The sequence below is a fragment of the Rousettus aegyptiacus genome, unplaced genomic scaffold (genome assembly GCF_014176215.1).
Source record: "Rousettus aegyptiacus isolate mRouAeg1 unplaced genomic scaffold, mRouAeg1.p scaffold_m13_p_3, whole genome shotgun sequence".
Taxonomy (NCBI): domain Eukaryota; kingdom Metazoa; phylum Chordata; class Mammalia; order Chiroptera; family Pteropodidae; genus Rousettus; species Rousettus aegyptiacus.
Window position 1 is genome coordinate 2907746 of NW_023416306.1, and position 21470 is coordinate 2929215.

At 60.9% G+C, this 21470-nt stretch overlaps 2 protein-coding genes across 16 annotated transcripts in view; one reads left to right on the top strand and one right to left on the bottom strand.

Annotated features, from left to right (window-relative positions):
• Positions 1 to 1086: 1086 nt before the first annotated feature.
• On the bottom strand, positions 1087 to 10657 carry SPACA9 (sperm acrosome associated 9). Of its 6 annotated transcripts, none has more exons than XM_036239150.1 (5): positions 10430 to 10657; positions 5901 to 6041; positions 4995 to 5174; positions 2655 to 2857; positions 1087 to 2106 (listed from the first exon to the last, which is right to left on the bottom strand). In XM_036239150.1, the coding sequence occupies exons 3-5, from the start codon at positions 5136 to 5138 to the stop codon at positions 1773 to 1775; spliced, it is 681 nt and encodes a 226-aa protein (XP_036095043.1). In that variant the 5' UTR covers positions 5139 to 5174; positions 5901 to 6041; positions 10430 to 10657; the 3' UTR covers positions 1087 to 1772. The 6 variants fall into 6 exon arrangements, with proteins under 6 accessions (XP_036095043.1, XP_036095042.1, XP_015989408.2 ...); XM_036239149.1 differs by lacking the exon at positions 10430 to 10657 and having other exon boundaries at positions 1087 to 1159; positions 1959 to 2106; positions 5901 to 6825; XM_016133922.2 differs by lacking the exon at positions 5901 to 6041 and having other exon boundaries at positions 4995 to 5170.
• A 72-nt stretch (positions 10658 to 10729) lies between these two features.
• AK8 (adenylate kinase 8) overlaps positions 10730 to 21470 on the top strand; it is a 99132-nt gene continuing 88391 nt past the window's right edge. For 7 of the 10 annotated variants that reach the window (XM_016133892.2, XM_016133896.2, XM_016133893.2 and 4 more), the window contains exons 1-3: positions 10730 to 10883; positions 13242 to 13326; positions 19624 to 19673. In XM_016133892.2, the coding sequence (XP_015989378.2) occupies positions 10800 to 10883; positions 13242 to 13326; positions 19624 to 19673 (219 nt within the window). In that variant the 5' untranslated portion in view covers positions 10730 to 10799. Of the gene's footprint in view, positions 10884 to 11189; positions 11510 to 13241; positions 13327 to 19623; positions 19674 to 21470 lie in introns of those variants that run through there. The other 3 variants (XM_036239142.1, XM_016133894.2, XM_036239145.1) reach the window with 3 other exon arrangements.

A 21470-nucleotide genomic window follows, 5' to 3' on the forward strand; every position in this document is an offset into this window, starting at 1 on the left:
ACTCCTGTTGGGCTCCGCGGGGCTCAGCGGAGTGGACTGGTCCGAGGGCGCGGAACCTCGGGGTCTGTGTGGATTGGTGGCCTTCGGGGGCGGGTGGAGGGGGCTGACAAGTCTGTGTGGGTTGGTGGCCTTCGGGGGCGGGTGGAGGGGGCTGACAAGTCTGTGTGGGTTGGTGGCCTTCGGGGGCGGGTGGAAGGGGCTGACAAGTCTCCAGATCTGGCTTTAGTCTCTGTAAGGTCTTTTTTGTTCTGGCAGAACATCTAACAAATGGCCACAAAACTCCAAATTTTTGTGTGTCAAATTCATGCCCTCTTTCCCGAGAGAGGCCTGGTGGTGCGTGTGTGTGTGTGTGTGTGGGGGGGCGGTCGACTTGAGTCATCGCTACCAGAAAACAGGCGTAGGCGGCCTGCGGGTCTGCAGGGCTGTCCCGTCTTGCCTTCGGCATGCGCTGGCCTTCCGGGGGGCCGGCGGCACGTTGGGCTTTACGCAGCCCTTTGGCGGAGCCCACGCGACACCTCGTCGGGAGCGGACCAGCCCCGAGCCCTGCTGGTTGTGTTCGGTGCGCGTGTCGGGGGAAAGCGCCGCTGGCACCCAGCACCTCCCATGTGCTGTCGGGCCAAAGGCAGGAGTCCTCCTGCAGGCGGCCGTTAGACCTCCTGGCCTCACCGTCCCCGTGGGGACGCACTGAGGGAAGGAGGGGACCGGGGGGACCAGCTCCGCTTGCAGCCTGGCTTTTAATTGCTTGCCTGTGCCCGGTCGCCCCCTGGAAATCGGTCTCCTTGGCCCATTTTAAGGGTGAAAGCAGCTCCTCTGAGACAAAGACTCAGAGGCGGCAGCTTTGGATTTTGTCCAGAACACCCGGGCATTCTTGTCTGACCAGGTCTCGGGTCCCCGAGGCCCACCGTGCCGCTCTCTGCGGGCCTCTGGCACAACCCGCCCCGAGCCGGCTTTCTGGAGCTGGGCGCACTGCAGGGGCCACTCTGCGCAGTGGTCTCGCTCGTGAGGCTACTGCCCAGCGTCCTGTGACGTCTCGGGGTAAACGTGCTTTTTCCTTTAGGGCTGAGTCCCAGGCAGCCACGCCAGGCAGAGGGGTGGTAGAACACTTTTATTCTTGACTATCACCCCCGAGGAAGCAAGAATACAGAAGCTAAGTCGCCCCCTGTGAAGGGAAAAGCCAACAGTCAGCACCCCACCACGCGCAGGGGCCAGCGGCCCGTCTTTCAGCCGCGGGCCTCACTTGGGTCGTGAGGGCCAGACTGTGCCGGAGACACAAGTCAGACTCTTCCAGCGTCTCTCAGTCGCCATCTCCCAGGTAAAGGAGAGGAAAGGTGGGCTCGCTCCCCTGCGGGCTCTGGTCTGGGGACCTGGTCACACTGCAGATGGGCAGTGAGCCGAGCCACAGTGGCTTGGAGGTGGGAGCAGCCCTGTCTCACGGAGGGACACGCTTTGCCTGTGGCGGCCTCCCGCAGCCTGGTGGCCGGCCTGGGGAGCTGGGCCCACCTGGGGGGGACGGGCAGAGCCTCCTCTCCGCCAAGCACACCGGGAGTGGCCCTCCGTCACGGGCGGGGTCTGCCGCTCATGGGCGAGCAGGAGTTAGAAGTTTAAGCAGGTCGGGAAGAGAGGTCGTCAGGAATATATCGGGGGCGTCCCCTTTGCGCTTAACGAGTGGCAGGAGCCGTGGGCGCCAATGACAGTGGATTGAGCGGTGGAAACTAAGTAGCAAAGCGCCCCAGGGGACGACACTGGGTGGCAGGCGGGTCACTGGCTTTGAGTTACAGCTTCCCACCAGGTGGTCTCCAGGGAGGTTTCGAACTCCCCTCGTCCTTGCCCTTGGGTTTGAGGCTGTCTTTTCTAAGTCGCCTGTGCCGGGGTTTCCGTGACCCCGGCGGGGCGCCTGCGGCCTGGGGAGGACCGGCGGCCGCCGTGGTGGCTTCCTGGCGCTCCCCGGGCTCACTCACGTGCTGCAGTGCTTTGCGGGGCAGCTTCTCCGAGTGGGCGACCCATTCCTTCATCAGGTCCAGGATGATGGGGATGAGGCTGACCACGCCGCCGTAGTGGTTCCTGGCCTCGTCGCAGCTCAGGTGGTTCACCACGTCGTGAGGATATCTGCAGGGGCAAGAGGGGGCCGCTGAGCCCCTGGTCTGGGGACCGTCGTGCCACTCCCTGACCTCGGCGGGCCGTCCTCGTCCTGGCCACACGGGAGACCCATGGCAGGCTTTGGGACTGCGAAGGCACTGGCCCTGTGGCAGGTGGAGAGGCCAAGGACCCAGGTCACCCTGGTGTGAAAGGAGTTGCAAACCATGCCCCCGGGTTTGGAGACGCCTGGCCGAGGACTGCGGAAACCTGCCGGAAAGGCCCCAAGGTACACCGCGTCGTCCTCTCGACTCTTCTTACCCTAACGTGCAGACAGCTTCCTTAGGACCTGGGTGCCCGTGCTCTGCATTCCCTTGGGCTCAGAAGTCCAGCACTGGTGGGGCTCCCTGCTCTGAGCCCCTCCCTGCACCCGGGGCTTGCAGCAGGGGGAGGAGCTGTGTCCCATCTGGGGCCTCAGGGGCTCTGTTAACCATTCCAGTCAATCAGCGGGCCTAGGATCTGCCCCTCCACAGAGGACCGGCTCCTGTCCCTGCCCCCCCCCACGGGACCGCGGGACTCACTTTGCTCGCAGGCTGCTGAGGTCGTTGCTTTGGCTCACGAGGGCTTTGCACTTCTCCAGCAGGTTGTTGGTGACGGGCGTGCCCGAGTGCAGGGCCTCGAAGCGCTGGCAGAGCTTGCCGAGCTCCGCGCAGGTGTCCAGGAACATGAGCAGGATGCGCCGGTCAGTGGAGTTGTTGCAGTAATGCTCCATGTAGCTCTGCACCTGCGGGCCCCCGACCCCGGCGCCGTCAGCAAGGAGGTGCGGTGGGGGGCGCCACCCAGGGCCCAGCTGCTCCATGGGAGCGCCCAGGGACCCTGCCCGGCCTCGCCCTGCCTCCCGGGGTCCAGATGCCAGTCATGGTGAACGCACAGACCCCTACGCAGAGCAGACGTCATTAAGTGTCCCAGGTACCCTGCACAATGCTCTGCAGGCCCAGTCTCACTCGCCTTCACCTAAACCGTGCGGCTGGGTGGTTTTTAAACCCGCACTGCACAGGTGGATGCTGGAGGCTCGGGGAGGTGACGTAAGCTGCTTGGGGACCACCCAAAGTAGCAAAGCTGGGTTTCGCTCCAGACCAGCGGCTCCAAGTACCTCTCACTGGTCCCCAAGTACCCAAGCTGATGCCTAAAGCAAAGAGCTGGTCTCTGACTTTTCACGCCACAGCCCCACTTAGAGGATGGCTGGGTGGGGCCACCCAGACTGAGGAGCAAATAGGAGAAACTAGAATCCCTTGCAGTTTGGTTGTCTTGTGTCCAAGGCAGAGGAAGGAAGGATACGTAAGTCAGTGGAGCTGGGGAAAATGATTATCTATATGAGAAAAAAATGTCTCTACCTCATATCAAAGACAAATATTAACACTACGGGGACAACGTGCTTAAATACGCAGCACACGACTAGACCTCGGCGTGTGCGCGCTGGAGACGCGGGAGTCGGCAGGACGTCCTTAAACAGGTCAGAGGACGTGCAAAGGAGAGCGACCCAGCCGGTCTACTTCCCGCTCCTTTTCTTGGGGGGTCCTCCATGGGTCAGGGCTCTCTCTCTCCAGAGTGACCTGGGACCACCCAGTGCCTCTGGACTGGAGGTCGGGCGAGGGCGGAGGCCTGACCTTGCCCTGGGCAGCGGCTGGCGGGTCCGGGCAGGTCCAGGCAGGATCACCACTCGGTTCCCTGAGTCTCCATGGTCTGGTGAGAGGGACAGCGTGACCTCCTCCAGCACCCGAAAAGGCCTGAGTCCTGCTGCCGCTGGGAGCCTTTTTGTTGCTAGGGGCAGAGGCTTCCACACCCACTGGGCGTGCCCGCACACCCGCCCAGGGACAAGGGGTGAGGACAGAGGAGCCGGCACTGTCGTGTGACCACAGCAGAGCAGTGTCGCTGGGCTACCTGGAGTGTTTGCATGTGACCACAGGCTACGTCTGGTCCAGGGGGGCAGGGTGAGGCTGGAGAGTCAACATGTTAGATAGAATCGAGAAACGTGGGCTGCCGTTCACCGAGAGCCTTCTGGAACTAATGCAGGACCCTCCCCACCTCCCCCACCCCATGCTCGGGAGGAGCTGGGCTCCCTCAGCCCTGAGCAGACTCAGTTACAGGTGTGTGCACCTGGTCCTCTGAGCCGCTGGGGAGTGGGCTAAACGGGATGAAGCCGATTTACTTCCAAGTAGTTCAGGTTCAGGAGGGTGTGCTTCCACAGAGAGCCTGCGCACCTGGCCAAATGTTACAGGTGGCTTGGTGCATCAAGGTGAAGGTCATATGGGTGTTCATTTTCCATTGGTTCGAACTTTTTCAAGTTAAACTGGGAGATGTTTTTACAAAAATGAGAAAAAAGAATTTTTAAAAGGGTGCTTGCCAGCGAGGGCCGCCGCTCTCCATGTCTGGGAGTGGGGCGGGTGGGGGCCGAGGGCCGTCCCCGAGGAGACGCGGGTTAAGTGAAAACGTCAGTGTCTGGCGTGCCGAGCTTCTCGAACGCCCGTGGATCCCCAGCTGGGACCGCGTGCGCGCGCCTCAGGACGTCCCTGTACGCGGCCTGCGGGGCCGGCCGGACAGGGGCCGAGTGTGTCCGGACCGTCTCGTCAGCCCGCTGCCCCGCCCCGGGGGCGCGCGCCGCTCCTCTCACTTTCCGAGGGAGGAAGCTGAGGCCCGGAGAGGCGCATCGCTGGCCCGAGGGCGCGGCAGGGGCCCTCGTGGCCGGGCCTCGAGCCCGCGGCTTTCACCACTCTGCTGTTCGCCCCACGTGCGCGGGAGGGCACAGGGCTCGCTCCGCTCGTTAGGAGCCTGGCCCCGACGTGCGTCCCCTCTCCGGGCCTCAGCTTCGTCTGCTTACTCGTCCTGACTAGGGATGGGCCCGGCGGCCCCCGGGGCGGCACCTGCTCGATGCTGGCGATGGGCCGGATCTTGTCGTGAGCGTTCTCCCTGCAGTGCTCCAGCGCGGCGATAAACGTGAACTGCTGCTGCTGGAAGAGCTTGTACTTCTGCTCGATGCTCCGGAGGCACTCCTTCACCTCGTTCATCGTCCTCCTCAGGGCCGCTGGCCGGAGGGGGCCTGGGGGCGGGGAGCAGCCATGAGCCTCCAGCAGCAGGCTGCAGACGCGGCGCTGGGGTCGAGACCAGAGTGCACTGGGCGGCGCCCCACAACGCTGAGGGCAGGGACCGCTGTCACCCCTCTGGCTGGGGAGGCAGTGAGGCCCTAGGAGGCCACACACTAGCTCGAGATCCCCCGGGCCGTCCGTGACAGAGCTGGGCCTGACCCAGGCCCATTTATCCGCCAAGGACACGTTCTTTGCCATAAAAGGTCTTTCTTCCCTCCACTGTGGACAAGAAATCCTCTGGTCCTCAGTCTCCCCAGACTGTCAGAATCTGAAATCTGAATCTGAATCTGAATCAATCTCAATCTCTCTCTCTCTCTCTCTCTCTCACACACACACACACACACACACACACACACACACACACACACGGCCTCCGGTGCCTTCCGCTGATGTCAGCAAAGAGCTGAGATTAAGGAATGTGCCACAGAGTCTAAAATCTGCTTTCATCAGCTTAGACCAAATTGTTTTAAAACACTGGCCACTCTGCAATTGGCGAGGTCCTTCCCAGTGGGCCAAGCAGGGGAGGACTCAGCCCTGGACCGTCCGGTCTGAGAAGACGTAGTTTCCCAGCCCTGTTCGGGGCAGGCGCCCTGGCCTCAGGTTTGGCCATCCCCAGGCTAGGGCCCCAGCCGCTCCTCCCTGCCCACCCCCCGCCCCCGTTAACCGCAGGGCGCCCCTGGCTGGAAACGTGGTGCCCCGGAGTGTGCTCTTTTTTGGTTCCTCACAGACTGTCCCAGTGCGATTCAGGCGTCCACAATGCGTCTCGAATCTCCCTTGGGAGCAGGGAAGGCCATGGGTTCTGTCCTCTGTGACATCACAGTTTGGCTGAGCACACACAAAATACTCCAGGTCACAGGTTTGTGGAATGTTAGAGCTGGAAGGAGCCCCAGCAGATCGACTCCCCCTAACCTCCGGAGGGCAGACGACACCCAGGGTGTCACAACAAGCGTGTGCCAGAGACGCCCTAGGCCCTAGCATCCTCGAAAGCTGCCACAGGTGGCCGCCCGGACCTCAGAGTCCCCAGCACACACGGAGCCCAGGCTTGGACAGGCCCTGCGTGGGCAGGGGCAGAGGAGGCTGCGTGGAGGGAAGGAGGGAGGGTCCTAGCGAGATGCTGCAAGGGGAAGGGGCCAGAGGACTTGGCAAGGCCACATCCGGGCTTCCTCGCAGGTCCCAGGTGGCGCGTGAGAGCGAAGTGGGGCCGGGAGCCGTTTCTGCTGGGCCTGCCCCGGCGCCCCGAGCCCAGAGCGGGGCTGGAGCCAGGGAGCCGTCTCTCCGGCATCAGGGAGATGAAAGGAAATGCGAGGGGAACAGACCAGACGATGGCCCCCAGGACCGAGTGGGGGCAGTGACTCAGAGAACTGGGGAGGGCAGGGTGGTGGCGTCCACGTCCTGGGCTGCGAGCTGAACCACAGCCAGGCAGCCATAAAGGAGCGGGGCCAGAAGGGACCCTGACAATTGTGCCCCATAAACCTGAGAGGGTTGACTGTGAGCATGATGGAGCCCACTTCAGTGGCCGCGCCCGGAGGCCACCCCGGGAGCCACAGTGCCTGCGTTCGTCCACAGAGCAGGGCAGACCCGCCGGGCCCCTTTCCAGCTCCGCCGCCTCCTCGCTCAGCCCTCCTATCCCGCCACGCGAACTGCGCCAGCTGGAAGGGGAGCTGGGTTGGGAGGTAGGTGGCGCGGGCCCACTGTTTGTGGGACACCTGCTGTACCCAGGTGCCCCCCCCGCCCCCCCCAGAGGCAGAAATGGCACATGATGAATGAGGACGCAGGGGCGTCCCGTCCCGCCTCCCCTGGCATCGGGGGCCCGAACTAGGGTGAGGCAAGTCGGGCATTCGCCTTGGCGCAAAATTTCAGGGGTGACCAGAAAACCCAGCAATCGAGATGGGTAAAAGTGTTTTTTAAGAAGTTAATACTAAAAAGTCCATGGAGAACAAAACCTCAGAACTTTAAGTAAAGACAGTGCCTTTGGAGCCTGAGGCAAAAGGGAAAATCAGCAACAACTGCTCCTGCCTTTGAAAAATTGTGATATTTTATTATAAATGAGTTTTTGCACAGATCTTGATTTTTTAAAAAATCTTGCATTGAAATACGATTTATCTTGATTACTGAGGTTTTGGGCGTGCCCCCAAGTTCTGCACCACGGTGCACTGCCCCACCGGCCTCACCGGAGTTGGGGCCCAGGGCTTACAAATGGCTGGGAGCCGAAACCTAGACCAGTCCGGGCAGCACATGGGCAGGCTCAGCGAGGGCCGAGCGCCTCTGGCCGGGCCTCTCCCATAAAGCTCAGCGCTTCGGTCGCTGGTTAAGAACCCGAGCTGTGGTCATGGGGTCTGGGGTTCGAATCCTGGTTCTACCACTTCTTGCTAGCCTCGGGCCAGCCGCTCATCCTCTGGGCCCCAGAGCCCTAACGTGCATCGCAGGAGGTGGCAGGCGGAAGGTGTGACCCCAGGTGGCGGCAGTGCCCGGTACTTGGAGCAATCAAAGCCACTGCGATTAAACAGTGCGCATGCGTGGCGGGGGATGGGCACGGCGTGCCGCCCAAGAGCAGCAGAGGCTGCTGAGGGCTTGACCTCCTGGAGCAGGGAAGGTTTGGAGAGAGAGCGGGCTTTGGAGAGGTCTCCAGGGCGGGCAATTGGGGCTGGGGCGGGGGGACCCCGGGCTGAAGGTTGAGGGTGGGGTGGGGATGTGGGAATATCGCGAGCAAGTACCACGGATGGGGTGAGGCCGCGGGACGCCAGGCGTCAGGCAAAGCAAAGAAGCGAAAAGCGCTCCGTGCGTTCACGCGTGTGTCCATCCACACTGCAGGGCCTGCCAGGTGCCGGGCTGTGCACCGCCGAGGGCAGCGGCTGCCCCTCAGCGTGGGACGCAGCCAAGCAGGAAAAGGGGTGAAGAGTAGTTCGGACGGGGGCGCAGCTAGAGAAAACGCAGCAGGGAAGTGGGGCGCAGGGGTCAGGAAGGGACGAGCGCTGCGCGGTCGGCACAGGGGCCTTTGCGGAGGGAGGGTTGGTGCGCTGCAGGGCGAACTGGCTGTGCTCCAGCCCTTGCTGTGATCCCGGGGGGCTCGCCCCAGTCCTCCTAACACCAGGCCACCGGATAGGGCCCTAGGAAACCCCCTGGATGTGCATTAGCTCAGCCCTCACCACAGCCCTATGCACAGGGGACCACAATCATCCCCGCACGGTGGAGGACGAAGCCGAGATCACACGGCTAGGAAGCGAGCAAGCCAGGATTTCCTGCTCCCCTCTGCCTGATCATATAAAATCTGGGCTCTTGACTCTCTCCGTCCTTCCCTCCGGGATGGTCCGGAGAGACAAACATGCCAGACATCGGAATGACTGGGGCTCGGGGCAGACTGAAAGGCTGCTTGAGCCCTCCTAGGGGTCACGCACTAACTGGACCCTGGATCTCGCTTCCACTCCCACGAGGCTGTTCTCTGTTCTCCGTCCTAAAGCAATGAGGACTAGCATTCAGAAGCTGCCCTGTGTACCTGGCTCCCTGCCACCCTCCTGGGGCTTCCTGGGGCTGCCAAACTCTCCAGGGATACAGTACTCCCTCAGGGGTTGGTGGCCCCAAGAGCCCCTGAGAGCAAAACCGACTCGGTTCTTGATCCTAGAGACTTGTGACATGCACGCCAGAAACGTCGTGCGAAGAGCTGTAATAAGCTATCCAAAGTGATTGTCCCTTGAACGAGAGTCACTGCAGCCAAATTAGTCGTGATGAAAGACACGGGGTGCAGGCACTTCTCGCTCGGGGAGGAGGAGGGAAAAATGATTACCCAAGAGGTTTCAGGCTTTAATTGATTTGTATTTTTCCAGCCTGCTAAAGAAGATTAAATCGTGGTATGAAAAGCGCCTAGGGCTTAAAATAAATGAGGAGAAAGGCAAGTCATTTCAGAAATGTCCAGGAAGCAAACGGAACCTCTCCAGTGCAAACGGCAGGCTGGCTTGTTGTGTTCTTTGTTCAGGGGGCGGCAGCTTCCTTTTCTTCCCCAGCTCTCTTTGCAGGCAGGTTTGACAAGCCTACCAAGGTTTGCACTTTGAGGAAGCACTTCTGAGCCGGAGACAGAACTCAGCCTGTTTCCGGGCTGCTGGCAGGTGGAAAAGGCTTAGGCTGGGAGTCAGCGCACCTAGTTCCAGCCCTGGCTTTGCCTTTGATTAACGAGTGACCTTGGCCGAGAATTTCCTCCTTTCTGGGCCTCAGTTTATAAAATGAGAGTTTTTATTAGAGGCTCTTCGAGGGGCTTTCAGATGCTCTGTGATCAACGACTAAAGAGGAAAGAGGCCCAGAAAGGGAAAATGACTTGCCCAAAGTCACTCAGCCAACTATTTTTCGCCATTCTGATCCTCCACATTCTCATCTGTAAAATGGGAATGAAGGTGCCTATTTCTCAGGGTTGGCGCAAAGATTAAATGAGATAATACTTACAGTAGCTCCTATGTATTGTGCCCTTACTAGTTGCCAGTTACTGCCTAATACTTCGGATATATCAGTTCATGGAGTCCTCCCATAACCCTCACTTCACAGGGGAGGAAGGCAGGCGCAAGCAGGCTCACACAGCTGCGGGAGTGCAGGCGGGATCTGAACTCTGGGCAATCCCTATTGACTATGCCCTACTCCCGCTCCATAATGTACACACACAGGACAGTTGAGCGCACAGGGCTCAAAAACGGTAGTTTCTGCTAAGAATGGCACATGGCTGAGAGCTCTCGGTTCAGCGCTGCGTCCACACCCCGGCTGCTCGGGTCCCACTCGGGATTAAAGCGACCCCCACCACGTCCCACTCCCTCCCCATCCCGGGGCAGCAGCGGCGGTCGCCTGCACTCTCCGCTCCCCCAACCCCCCACCCCGGTTTCCGAACCTGGGGCTTTAACCTGGCTTGTCCTTTGCTCACAGAGCGCCCCGAAGCTGGAGTGTCTCCGTGGGTATCTGGGGCCCCGGAGGGGCGGGGAGGGCCCTGCCCAGGGCTTGGGACGGGGGGTGGGGTGTAGGGTGGGGAGGTCAGGGTGAGAAGCCGGGACGCGGGCTTGATTGTTACCGCGGGTGCCACAGCAATCGGGTCACGTGGCGGCCCCGCCCCACTCCCGGGGCGGGCGGCGGGGTCTCCCCGCGCTCAGAGGCGGCGAATGGGGGCTGGGGTTTCCGGCGGGGTCTCCTGCCCTCCGGCCAGCCTCATGGACGCCCCTCCCTCTTCGGATGTTCTCCCTCACCTCTGTTCTTCATAGATGGGGAAACTGAGGCCCAGAGAGCCGAGGCGGGGCGGGCCCGCAGAACTCAACGCCGGCGCCAAGGCGCGAGGGCGGAGCCGGGAGCAGGACCCGCCTCCCGCCCCCTCGGGGGTGCCGCCCTGCGCCCGGGGTGCTGTCGGTGTCTAAGCCCAGGGGGGCCCTCCTGGGGGGCGCTTGCGCCAGGCGGCCGAGGGCGCGGGCGGGGGAGCCTGGCGGTGGCGGCGCGCGCTGATGACGTCAGCCGTGGCGCGCCTAGCGACCGCAGTCGCCAGGGGCGGTGCGCGCTGATGACGTCCAGGGGCGGCGCCCTTAGCGACGGCGGTCACCAGGGAGCAGCGAGCCGCGCCGTAGCATGGACGCGACCACCGCCCCGCACCGCATCCCCCCGGAAATGCCCCAGTACGGGGAGACGAACCACATCTTCGAGATGATGCAGGTGACCCGGGCAGTCCCGCCCTGTCGCGACCCCGGGCGGCGGCCGGGGACCTCTGTCGCGGCATCGGTGCGCGCTGGCGGCCTCGCCGCTGGGGGGCCTCGTTTGTGACCCACGAGGTTGTCTGACTTGGGGTGTCGGACTCCTGCCCCGCGTGACCCCAGGGGCTCCCTCGACCTGAAGACATACCCTGTCCCTGTCCCGCGGACCCAGGGCGGAAGAAAGGGGCGGGCCACCTTGACCAGGATTTGGTCCTCGCTCCGCACCAGCCGGCTCCCTGGCCTGAAACAAGCCCCTTCCTCTCCCCAGTTCCCCCATCCGAGAAATGCCGGGTGGTAAGAGGTGTTCTCCAAGGGGCTCATTGGCGCTGACCGTCCCACCCGTCTGCACTGCTGCCTTCCGAGCTGGGGAGTATCCGAGTTCAAGGTGGCATCCCCGTCCTCTGAGATGCCTGTGTCTTGGGACAGCAGCCCTGTGGTTTGGGCAGCAGCGCTTCCCACCTGGCCCTTCCTCCTCAGGCAGCTGCTAAGCTCTCCTGGGTTCCTAACCTAACTTAGGTCCTGGCGTGACCTGAGGCAGAGCCGGGCCCCAGCGTGCGCCGGCGGGTGTCCCTTCCGCACCTCCCCGAGGTAAAAGCGTCCAGGAGCTGTCCAGCCACTCGGATGTTCCGAGGCCCACAGGGAACACGGAGCCCAGTTCCCAGAGCATTTTTCGACTCTTCGGGGTCTGCCAGGTCCCCAGAGGCATCATCTCTCCAGCAAGTAGATGCTGGAGAAAAGAGAGAAGTTTTTAAAATCGAGTGGTTGGTCTAAGTAAAGGGATGGCGGGCAGGATGGGTGGGGGGGGGGGCGCCTAGGGGCACTGTCGCCCGCTCTGGAGAAGCCGGGGTCGCTCATCGTGACTGTTGGAAGAAGCAGCCCCAGAAAGCTTTCAGTTCAGTATTTCCAGCCTTTAGCCAGCTGTGTGCTCCCTGCATGGTTTTTACCGTTTCCACTTCTTATACTTTTTACACAGGAATTTCCAAAAAATAGTATGAAGTTCTGGTGTACCCTTCCCGCAGCTGCCCCTCGCCATAGCATGTAACGTAACTGTAGTACTCTGTCAAAGTCGGGGCCCCGACGCTGGTGCAAGGCTGTTAACCAGACTCCGGCCTGCCTTGGATCGCATCCATTTTTCCTTGCACTCATGTGTTTGGCGTGTATACAGTTCTATGAAATTTTATTACCTGTGTAGATTCATGTGACTACTGCCACGTTTCCATTTTAACCAAATCATTTCTTTAAATCAATCCACTTTTAAAGAATTAAGTGACTCATTCTGCCTCATCCTAAGCACACTATCTTTGAAATCATAGGTTTGATATATTTTTCTAATACACGTTAGATATGCAACCATTTAAAAGTGAAATTAAGAATATTCATCTGTGAAACCATCTAAAAAGCCATCTCACACCATCTCACCAGTGACATGTGACTAGGGACCTCATCCAGTCTTGCTATCTAAGGGATGGGGAGGCTGAGGCCCAGAGAGGGGGAGGCACTTGCTGGTTAGATGCAGAGCTCTTGTTACGGCCCCAAGCCCTCCCTTCCCTTAGAGGGCTGCAGCCTGTCCCTGCTTGTCCCTAGGGCTGATGGCTTCTCCCATGGCATCAGCCCGGCTCCTCTCAGCTAGCCGGTTCTTTTCCGGGCCCTTGGTTCTGGAACCATGGAAGCTCTTTCCCTTGGATTTAGATGGCCAGGCTCTCCCAGGCCTGTTTAGAGATTTGGCTGATGAATACTCTGTCCCGCTCTGGAGGGGCACGGGTAGTAGTGGTGGCCCTGTCCTCTGGTAGACATCTGCACTGGGCATCTACTGTGATTGTGCCAGGCACTGGGACAAGGGTGAGACAGTAACAGGGCACACGGAGGCTGCAGGCGCGTATGGCAGGATTTACTTAGTGAGCATGGTCGGAAAGGTATATTTCCATTGAGACGGGAAGCTGAGGAAAAGTCCTTCAAGCCAAGGGAGCAGCATTTGCGAAGGCTCTGGGGAGAATGAGCGCGGTGCAGAAGAACCGAGAGAAGGCTGGTCTGGGGAGCACAAGGGACCGGGGGAGAGGGTCCCGGGACTGACTGGGTGGGGGGCGCGGTCCCTCCTGGCGTCTCCATGGCCCCTCCCTCACGCCTCTGCTCACGGGGACCCAAGCAGCTGCCCGGTGGGACAGGGGCTGGGTCCCAAGTTGAAGGTATACTAGTGGGCTGCAGGGGAGAGATAGCCCCATAGCCGGTACCTACAGTGACCAGGGGGCTGGGCCACCTGAGCCTGGGGCTGTGGGGGCCCCTGCAGGTGTCAACCTCCTGTGTGTCCACCCTGTGCCCATAGAACATGCTGCAGCAACTCCTGATCCACCAGCCTGAGGATCCCATCCCATTCATGATCAAGTACTTTCAGGAAGACAACGACAATGGTGAGCACTCCGCAGCCCCCTCCTCCTGGGGGCGCTCCACGGCCCCCCTGCCCTCCTCCTGGGAGCACCCCGTGGTTCCCCCTCCTCCTGGGGGCACTCCACGGCCCCCCCTGCCGTCCTCCTGGGAGCACCCCGTGGTTCCCCCTCCTCCTGGGAGCAGCTGTAAGCCACTCCCTCCTCCGGTGTCTGAAGGGAGGTCAGAACAGGGTGGGGAGGGGTTTTGACAACTGGGCTGGTGGTTACCTGAAAAATGCCTTAATTTCTTTGGGAGCACAACTAATAAACATTCTCTTGCCAAGTTATTAAAATAGAAACCTCAGAATGGCCCACGGAATCAATTATTCATGCTTCCACATGCCCCAGCTGATGGGCTTGAGCTCTGTGATCACTCTACTTGTCAGGTGTAAATTTGGTTTCTGGTCTACCTTAGACAGGCAGCACTTGGGTTTTTCTGCCGGTCTCGTTATTGGCGCCTGTTAATGAGTTCCAGAGCTCCCGCACCGTGGTCTCAGGGCAGGTCAGCTGGGCCTGGGGCCCCAGCCCGGACTGGGCAGTGAGAAGAGGCTCGGTCATGGGGCTGACCTGCCAGGCGGAGGAGGGCCGTTCCAGCCTGCGTGAGCCGCCAGAACGGGCTCACGGAGCTTTGATGTTTCTTTCATTGGGGCAGGAGCCACTTTGAAGGCGTTTCCGCCAGTGGAATTAGCATCTGGTGCGGCCGAGAGGGACTGAGGCCTGAGATGCCTCGCGCTGGGGTTCAGAGGCCCAAGATAAGAAAAGACGCTTAGTAGTTCAAAAAAAAAAAGCAAGAGGGCAGCCTCCAAGCCTGCAGTGGGCCAGGCCGCGTGGCCTTCCCGGCGTGGGGGCCCGCGGGTCCTGGGGCAGCGTCCGCCTGGGTGCAGAGCGCGGAGCTGGGCCTCCCCACAGACCTGAGCCAGGCAGTTCGGAGAGCCCCAGCAGTGCCCGATTCTGAGCCTCTGGGTGCGGAAAATTGGGAATTGACATTGCTCGTGAGCCCATGTGCCCCAGGTGGACATCGAGCTGTGACCAGCGGGGCCAGGAGGACCGCGGTCTCCAGCGGTCCACCTTGCCATCCTGCTTTCCCCAGTGCGATTCACTTCGCCCCAAGGAGGCTCTTCCGTGAGGCCTCCGGGCTCTGGTTCTCAAGGCTGGGAGGGCGGCCCGCCCTGCAGGGTGGGTGTCAAGCCACCTTCCTTCCCGGGGGGCCTGCTGCACACTGCACCCCCCACCCCAGCCTCACCTGTCAGGCCTCAGAGGGAGACGGTTCTGCCTTCCCGCTCGGCTGCCCTGGGCTCTGCTGTCTGATGGCCGCTGGGAGCATCTCTGCCCACGTCCAACTCTGGTACTGCCTGCTCGAAGCAGTTCAGTCGAGCAAAGTGAAAGTCAAAGTCAAAGCAAAGTGAAAGGTTAAAATAAGAGGAACACCCGGTGCGGAGCCCGGCGCGGACCGTGCGCCCCTCCCGCCTTCCGCCGCCACGTCCCGCGGGTCACCCATCTTCAGAGTTCTCCTCAGAGCGTGTAAAGAGAAGGTGGAGATCATGGCTCTCTGGGCCTCAGTTTCCTCCTTTGTGAAGAGGGCGGGTTTGGCTCCCTGACCGAGACGGAGGTGGAGCCGGGGCCATGGGGACTGGCGGCGGCGGCCTCTAGCAGGGCGCCCCGGACCCCGGCCTGACGGCACCCGACGTGGCCTCGGAGGCCCAGGTGCTGCTGTGCCAGAGCTTCGGCAGGTGAAACGGAACGAGAATCTTCTCAGTTAAAATCGTCCTTGACAAACACACAGCTGCCTGGACCCTCATTTGGGTCGTGATGGCACTTCATTGCCTCTGGTTTGCAAAAAACCCTGCTGAGGGGCCCGTGCGCCCGCTCTGTGTCCCAGGACCTTGAACCTCAAAGCGTAGCCCATCTCCCGCCAAAATCCAAGAGCCCGAATCGGGGGCAGAGTCCACCTTTATGTTCTGAGCTCACTCCTCTGTGTCCAGGGAATTTTCAGCGTCAAGCTACCCACTTCACCAGAATTTTCAAGTTCGAACCTCATCTTTCTGGTTTGGACACAGTGCGGCCGCCTCCTCACGTCCTTCGCCACCCCCTGCCACCCTCCTCAGCGCCCCGTTCATTCATGGGTGCTCGGTGGAGCCTCACCCCCTTGCTCCACGTTGCCCCTGCGCCTGGCGCTCGACCTGCCTGGGTGGGCGGGGTCGGGGCTACCTGGGAGCCTGGGAGCGGCCGCCCGCCTGTTCCGAGGGGCCCGAGACGCTGCTCAGGGCGCAGAGCCTTTGCACCCCCACCCACTGTTTGGGGACATCGACGTGTTCCCCACAGCCGCCCTCCCCCCCTCGCAGGCCTTGGGCTGGCGGCTTTTATGGATGTTGGAACATCTTTGCCCTTTGGCCCGAGTCCCGGCCGCTTAAATGAAAGGCAGAGAGGAACAGCTGTGGGTTTTCCTGCGGGGCCCAGGCCTCCACCTACGAGCGAAGCGAAACTTGGCGGGGACGGGGAGGCAGCGGGAGCGCTCGGCTCGAGTGGTCGTCCTCGGAGTGGGGGGAAGCTGGAAACAGTCCATCCCAGCCCGCCTGTGTTCTGGAAGAGGATGGGAGGTGCGGGGAGGTCCCCCGACACCCGGACACCCAGCGAGCGGTTCCCCAGCCCTGGGCTTGTGGCCAGATTGTCACGCCTCCCCGCCACGCGGCGCGTCTGCGTCCTGGGCATGGGCGTGGGCTGGGGAAGGGTTCCCTGTGACACACGCTGCCCTGGCCCGTGGCTGGTGCAGGGGGAGAGTTGGCTCTGGACACAGCCCGGTGAGCGAGCGAGTGAGCGCAGAGCGAGGGGAGCCGCCACGCGGGGCTGGCAGCCCCTGCGCGAGGAGAGGAGAGCGGGTTCAGTACAAAGCGAGCGTTTACGGTAGCCCTGGGCGATGTTAAAGCGGGCGGCGGTGTGTATAATGGTATGTTTCGTTTCTTATCAAACGTTTGTCCAAGAAAGCTGTGTATTAGAGCTCCAATACCTAAGGGTTTTCTTGTGAATTTTAAATCATGCTCCTAGTTAAACCTCAAAAGGATCTGCGGATGGGGAGGTTTTCGCTTTCCTTTGAAGTGGTTTGAAGAAGCTGATTACTCTTGGCAGTCAGGCAGCCTTTATGACACTGTTTATAAATAATTACTCACGAGCAGGGCTGGAGCTGCGAGGTGTGAGATTTTAAGAAACTGAAATTAATTACATAAATGTGTGTGAGGAATTGGGGGGGCGGCCGTGAGCATTCCCCTTTTAAAGCATTTCCACAGATGTGTACATTTTGGGTGCCACTTTCTGGAGCCTGAAAGGGGAGAGTTTCCCTAGTAGTCTTTGAACCCTGTCACATTGTCAAGATGCACATGCGGCCTGGGAGTCAACTCATTCCCCAGCTGCCCTTGCAAGATGTGTCGCCCTTGTCCGCGGCTCTGCAGGCCTCGAGCCCCGTTGGGTTGGCCCACGCTCCGAGGAGCTTCGGCAGAGGCCTGTGGTCAGAGAGGCAGCCAGAGATGGATGCGCGAGCCGGGCCCCTGTCCCCGCCACGCCTTTCTTCTGGCTTTGGCAGACAGGCCTTCTCCCCGGGGGCCGAGCGAGTGCCCGGCCTCAGCACATGAGGACCTTCCACCCTGGACTCAAACCTTCCACGGCTCCTCAGCTCCAGTCTGCCCTCATTACCTCCCCTGACCAAGGCCTGGCCTGGGTCACAAGGCCCTGCAGAGGTGGGCCGTGAATCCCCATCCCGGGCCGGCCCAGCAGCGAGAATGCCTTCCCTGGACCTGTGTCCTGAGCTTCACCGGTCACGTGAGCCCAGACTCTGGGATGGTCTGCGAGGCGCCCTTCCTGGTGGCCCTGCGGAGTCTGGCTGCTGGTGACAGTGGTGGCATGGCTGGCGCAGTTCCGTGGCCCACGTGTGTGAGCAGCAGTGTGCGCGTGGGCTGCAGCCGGTGCCCAGAACCTCAGTGCTGTACCGCCGCGCCCCTCGTGGCCCTACTGGGGGCATCGTCCCTGGCGGGGTGGCCCCAGGCCTGGTTCCTGCCTGTGGGGGGTTCTAGGAGCCACGCTGGCCTTTGAATAGACCCCGTCCCTGCTCAGGTTGGCCACATCTGGTTCCTGTGGTTGTACCTGAGAATGCCAACTGGCAGAGGGCACCTTTGTCAGGGGACAGTAATGGCGGGGACAAAGGTGACAAACCACAGTGACCACAGAATGAGAGAGGGACAGCCGAGGAGGAGGCCCCTGCAGGTCCTGCTGTGTGCATGGCCCCTTGTAGGTCTGGCTGCCGTGTCGGAGGATGAGACGCAGTCCTTCCCCTCAGGGGGCCGGCCGTGTGGTGGGGACAGTGATATCACTGGCTGCTCCGCGGCGGGACAGAACCCAGCAAGGCAGCAGGCAGTTGCCCGAGTATGAGCAGGAGAAGGGATCTCAGAGAAGGAGGCCATGGGGCTGGGGCGGCTCGCTGGGCTGGGGTGCGGACACTCCCGATGGGGAGATGACAGTGACAAGGTAGGGACGTGGGCCACGTCTTTGAGAGAGAGGCCGTTCCGGAAGGGAGGGGACTGTTCGGAGCTGGATCTTTTGGATCCCCTGTGAGGCGAGGCTGTTCGGAGGAGCAGGATGCACCCAGCTTCTGTTGAGGTCATGCCCCTTGGGGTCCAAGAGGACGTAAAGGGACACGGGACCAGAAGACAGCCGGAAGCCAAGGCCACCGTACCGCGGAGGGCGGGGTGCCCTGCAGCCGAGCCTGCCTCGGCGAGGGACATGTACGGATGGGTGCTGAGCTGGAGCACGGCGTGTGTCCTGGCTCTGGCCAGGCCGCAGGAGGTGCTCCTGGAGCACCTGTCCCCGGCCCTCCTGCCGCCACATGCCTGATCCGCACCGCCACCCGCAGGGGAGGCTTCGGGCTTCCGAGGAGCAGGTTAGCGGCGTCTCCCGCATCGCGGGGCGGGCGGACCGGACTCATGAGTGTTCAGCGACGCCGAGAGCAGCGCTGCTCTGTGTTCCACGGCGGGGAGGTGGGGCCGGGGGCTAAGGAAGCGGCAGCCACGTGTCCCACGGCGCCCGTGTTCTCGAGGGGCCGCGGTTCCAGCCTCAGAGGCGGGGAGCGGACGAGCCCGCCCTCGCGCCCAGGGCCCGTCTGGCGCAGCCACCTCGCGGCCGTCACCAGAGGCCGCGGCTCACCTTGCTCTCCTCGCAGCACGGAGGGGCGCTCAGGGAGTGTGTGGAGCGACTGAATTATCTTGACCTTTCCCTCCGCACTTTTGCCGAGGGTGCTGTGAATTTGGGCAAAGGCCTGTTTAAGCCCCAGCAGCCCGGCTGTGTGTCGGGGTGCTGATCGTTACGCTGTAGCCCGAGCAGACACTCCGGCTCCCTCCCAGTGCCCACTCCCAGACCGGAAGCGCAGGCGTGGCCGTCCTCTGCTCGGACGCGGTTCTCTCCCGGTGGCCCGGCCCGGTGGCTTGCATGTGTTAGAGGCTCCAGCGGGCCGGGATTGGGCCAGCTAACTGGCGAAGGCGTAGCCCGGTGTCCCCAACCTCTGATTGGTGCCCAGCCCTCCCGTCGAAGGCGGTGGTCAGCGATTCGTCGGCCCAGGCCCTGAACCATTCTGTTGCCTTTGACCCAAGCGCACACACCTTCCCACGCTCTTGAGGCGCTGGCCCTTGGCGGTGGCCCGCACCCTCTTGCGAGTCCGGCCGCCCCTTCAGGGATTACGCGGGGCCTGCAGCAGGAAGCAGCGTTTCTGCTGGCCTAGAAAGGCCCGTTTTTAAAAACAAAGACCTCCCGATCCGGGGCCCAATAAATCTGGCCCGTACGCAGCAGCCTTTCCCCCATTTCCCGGTGTGAAATGATGGGGGATACAATTTGCTAAATAAAAAGGCATAAATATAAAGAAAAAAAAGCTTCAGAGGTCAATTTACATAAAATACAGCTTTGTTTGAGAGCGAGTCCCCGAGACAAAGTCACTGTTTAAAATGCTTTATGGTGTTCGAAATCTCCATTGTTCTTAATATTTATTTGTTTGGCAAACAAGTTACCGTGTCCCTGTCCCTTCGGAGACAGAAAAATAAACCATCTCAGTGATCGCTTACTTCTCTAAACACGGAGAACATGCTCTATGGTGCGAGCTGCTCTGAGCCGCTGGGTTACAAACGACCATGTCACTTGCAGAAAATGAAACCTGGGGAGGAAAGGAATAAACACACCCGGAGCGCGGCAGACGTGGGGGGCCGCTCCGCCACGTCGCGTGGTGACAGTCCCATCCTTTTTATTCCACAGTGCCGAAGATTATAATACTGGGTCCGCCCGCCTCGGGGAAAACGACCATCGTAAGTGCATCGCGTCGGGGGCCACGCCGCACCTCACGGGCATCCGTCAGAGCTGAGTCTTCTTTTCCTTCTCCTGCTTCTTAACTTATTTTCTCATTACAAGAAGCAGTCTGCGTTCACAGTAGAAAACCTAGAAAATGCCAAAAAAAAAAAAAAAAGAGAGAGAGAAAAAGAAAAAAAACCACCTCCAAATGTAATTCTTCAGCTATCCAGAGAGAAGCGTCGTCGTGACATTTTGGGGTCTGCCTTCCAGGGTTTTGTCATGGCCACACAGACACAGCCTTCGCGCACCCCGGTATCGGCCTCAGGCTCCCTCTCTGGGGGTGCCGGGGCAAACGACCTCTAGACTGTGGGCGCCGAAGCTGCAGATTCGCTCTTAAAATCGTCATTATGAACCAGTTCAGCCGATCGAAAAAGCGAGGAACCTGGGCCGTGGGCCGCGCGCCCAGCGCCCTGGTCACATGGGAATTTACCATTTTACCACAGTTGCTTCACTGACAGTGACTACGTCGCCCCACCTCGCCCTTTTTGGAGGCGACCCCTCTCCCGAAGCTGGTGCGCTTCATCCTATCTGGGTTTTAATCTTTAAGCTCCCTTTTTTAAGTGCCCGAAGCACGTTAAAATTTTAACCTTCCGAGACGGAACTCTTTCCGTCTTCCCAAAGCCTGGTTAGTCCACATCAATGAGCTCTTCCTTGACGCCGTCACCGCCGCGCGCGCTCGGCCCAGCTTCCCTGGTTAGCTGGCCTTTCGCTTTTTTTCCGAAAAGGAATTAAGGCGGCGGGTCCTTGCTGTTCTTTCTACCCGTCCGTCCATCCGTCCGTCAGTCTCCGTCTGCCGTTTCCCCCTTGGTTCGGCGGCTCGGGCTGTCCGCGTCCACCCCTTCTGCAGGCCTCCCGTGTGCAGTTAGCATGGCAGTTCTGCTGGGGCTCCGGGCCTGGCCGTCGCCGTGAGCACTGCCAGGGAAATGCAGCTTCCCAGGCTCCCCTGCTGACCCGCCTGGCCAGGACCCCCTGGGAAGCCCAGGAAGCTCGGGGGGCCGCTGCCAAGGAGGGGCTTCTGGCGCTGGGATCGAGGGCGGGAGCTGGCGGCAAGCGGAGTCGCGTGGCTCGCGGAGCTGAGCCCGAGGCTCTCCCCTGGCAAAGGGCCTTTGTCCTCATGTCCCTTGCCACTCGGGGGCCCCCTTGCTTCCTTCCTGGCTCTGGCCCTTCCCGGAGCACCGGGAGAACTCAGGAAGCACGTGGGGCCCAGCACAGGGCCCGACCTGGCTGAGGTCAGGGCCCGCGGCGCCTCGCCGGTGTTTCAGCCGCAAGCCCCTTGGCGAATTCGCTGTCCTCGCTCCTGACCGCTGCATGGGGACGCACTTTACAATAAGATGATATGTAGCCAATCCAGACAGAGGGCCCCGAAGGGCTAGTTCCTGTAGTGTCACCGACGTGTCCCAGTGTGAGCTGCAAGAATGTAAGGTCATACCGCCCAGGGGCCCTGCAGGACCCTCGGGGTCATCCCGATGCCAGAATGGCCATCAGTATAATCTTGGCATAAAGAACACTTTCTTGCATTATTACTCCTTAAAATGTATTCTTCCCGTGCGTGAGTAGTAGTCATGAGTAAACTAAACGTCCGTTTGGCCAGGATAGGTTGTCTCTTAATCTTCAAGAAGAAAAGCTTCGGCTTTGGGTCCTCTCTCTGTATTTCCTGTTATAAGGGTTTCTGGAGTTAAAGGCTCACGGGCCACAGAGCTAGGAAAGGCATGCCGTGGGCAGCTAAAAGCAACGCCCGTTTGTGGGGTTTCTAG

Excerpts from the sequence above, each read along its gene's own strand:
- SPACA9 (XM_036239147.1), bottom strand. The coding sequence starts at position 6,194 with ATGCTAGGGCCTAGGGCGTCTCTGGCACACGCTTGTTGTGACACCCTG. Across the intron at positions 2,858-4,994 it reads CCATCGCCAGCATCGAGCAG|GTGCAGAGCTACATGGAGCA; the intron begins GTGCCGCCCCGG and ends GGGGGCCCGCAG. Across the intron at positions 2,107-2,654 it reads CTCAGCAGCCTGCGAGCAAA|ATATCCTCACGACGTGGTGA; the intron begins GTGAGTCCCGCG and ends TTGCCCCTGCAG.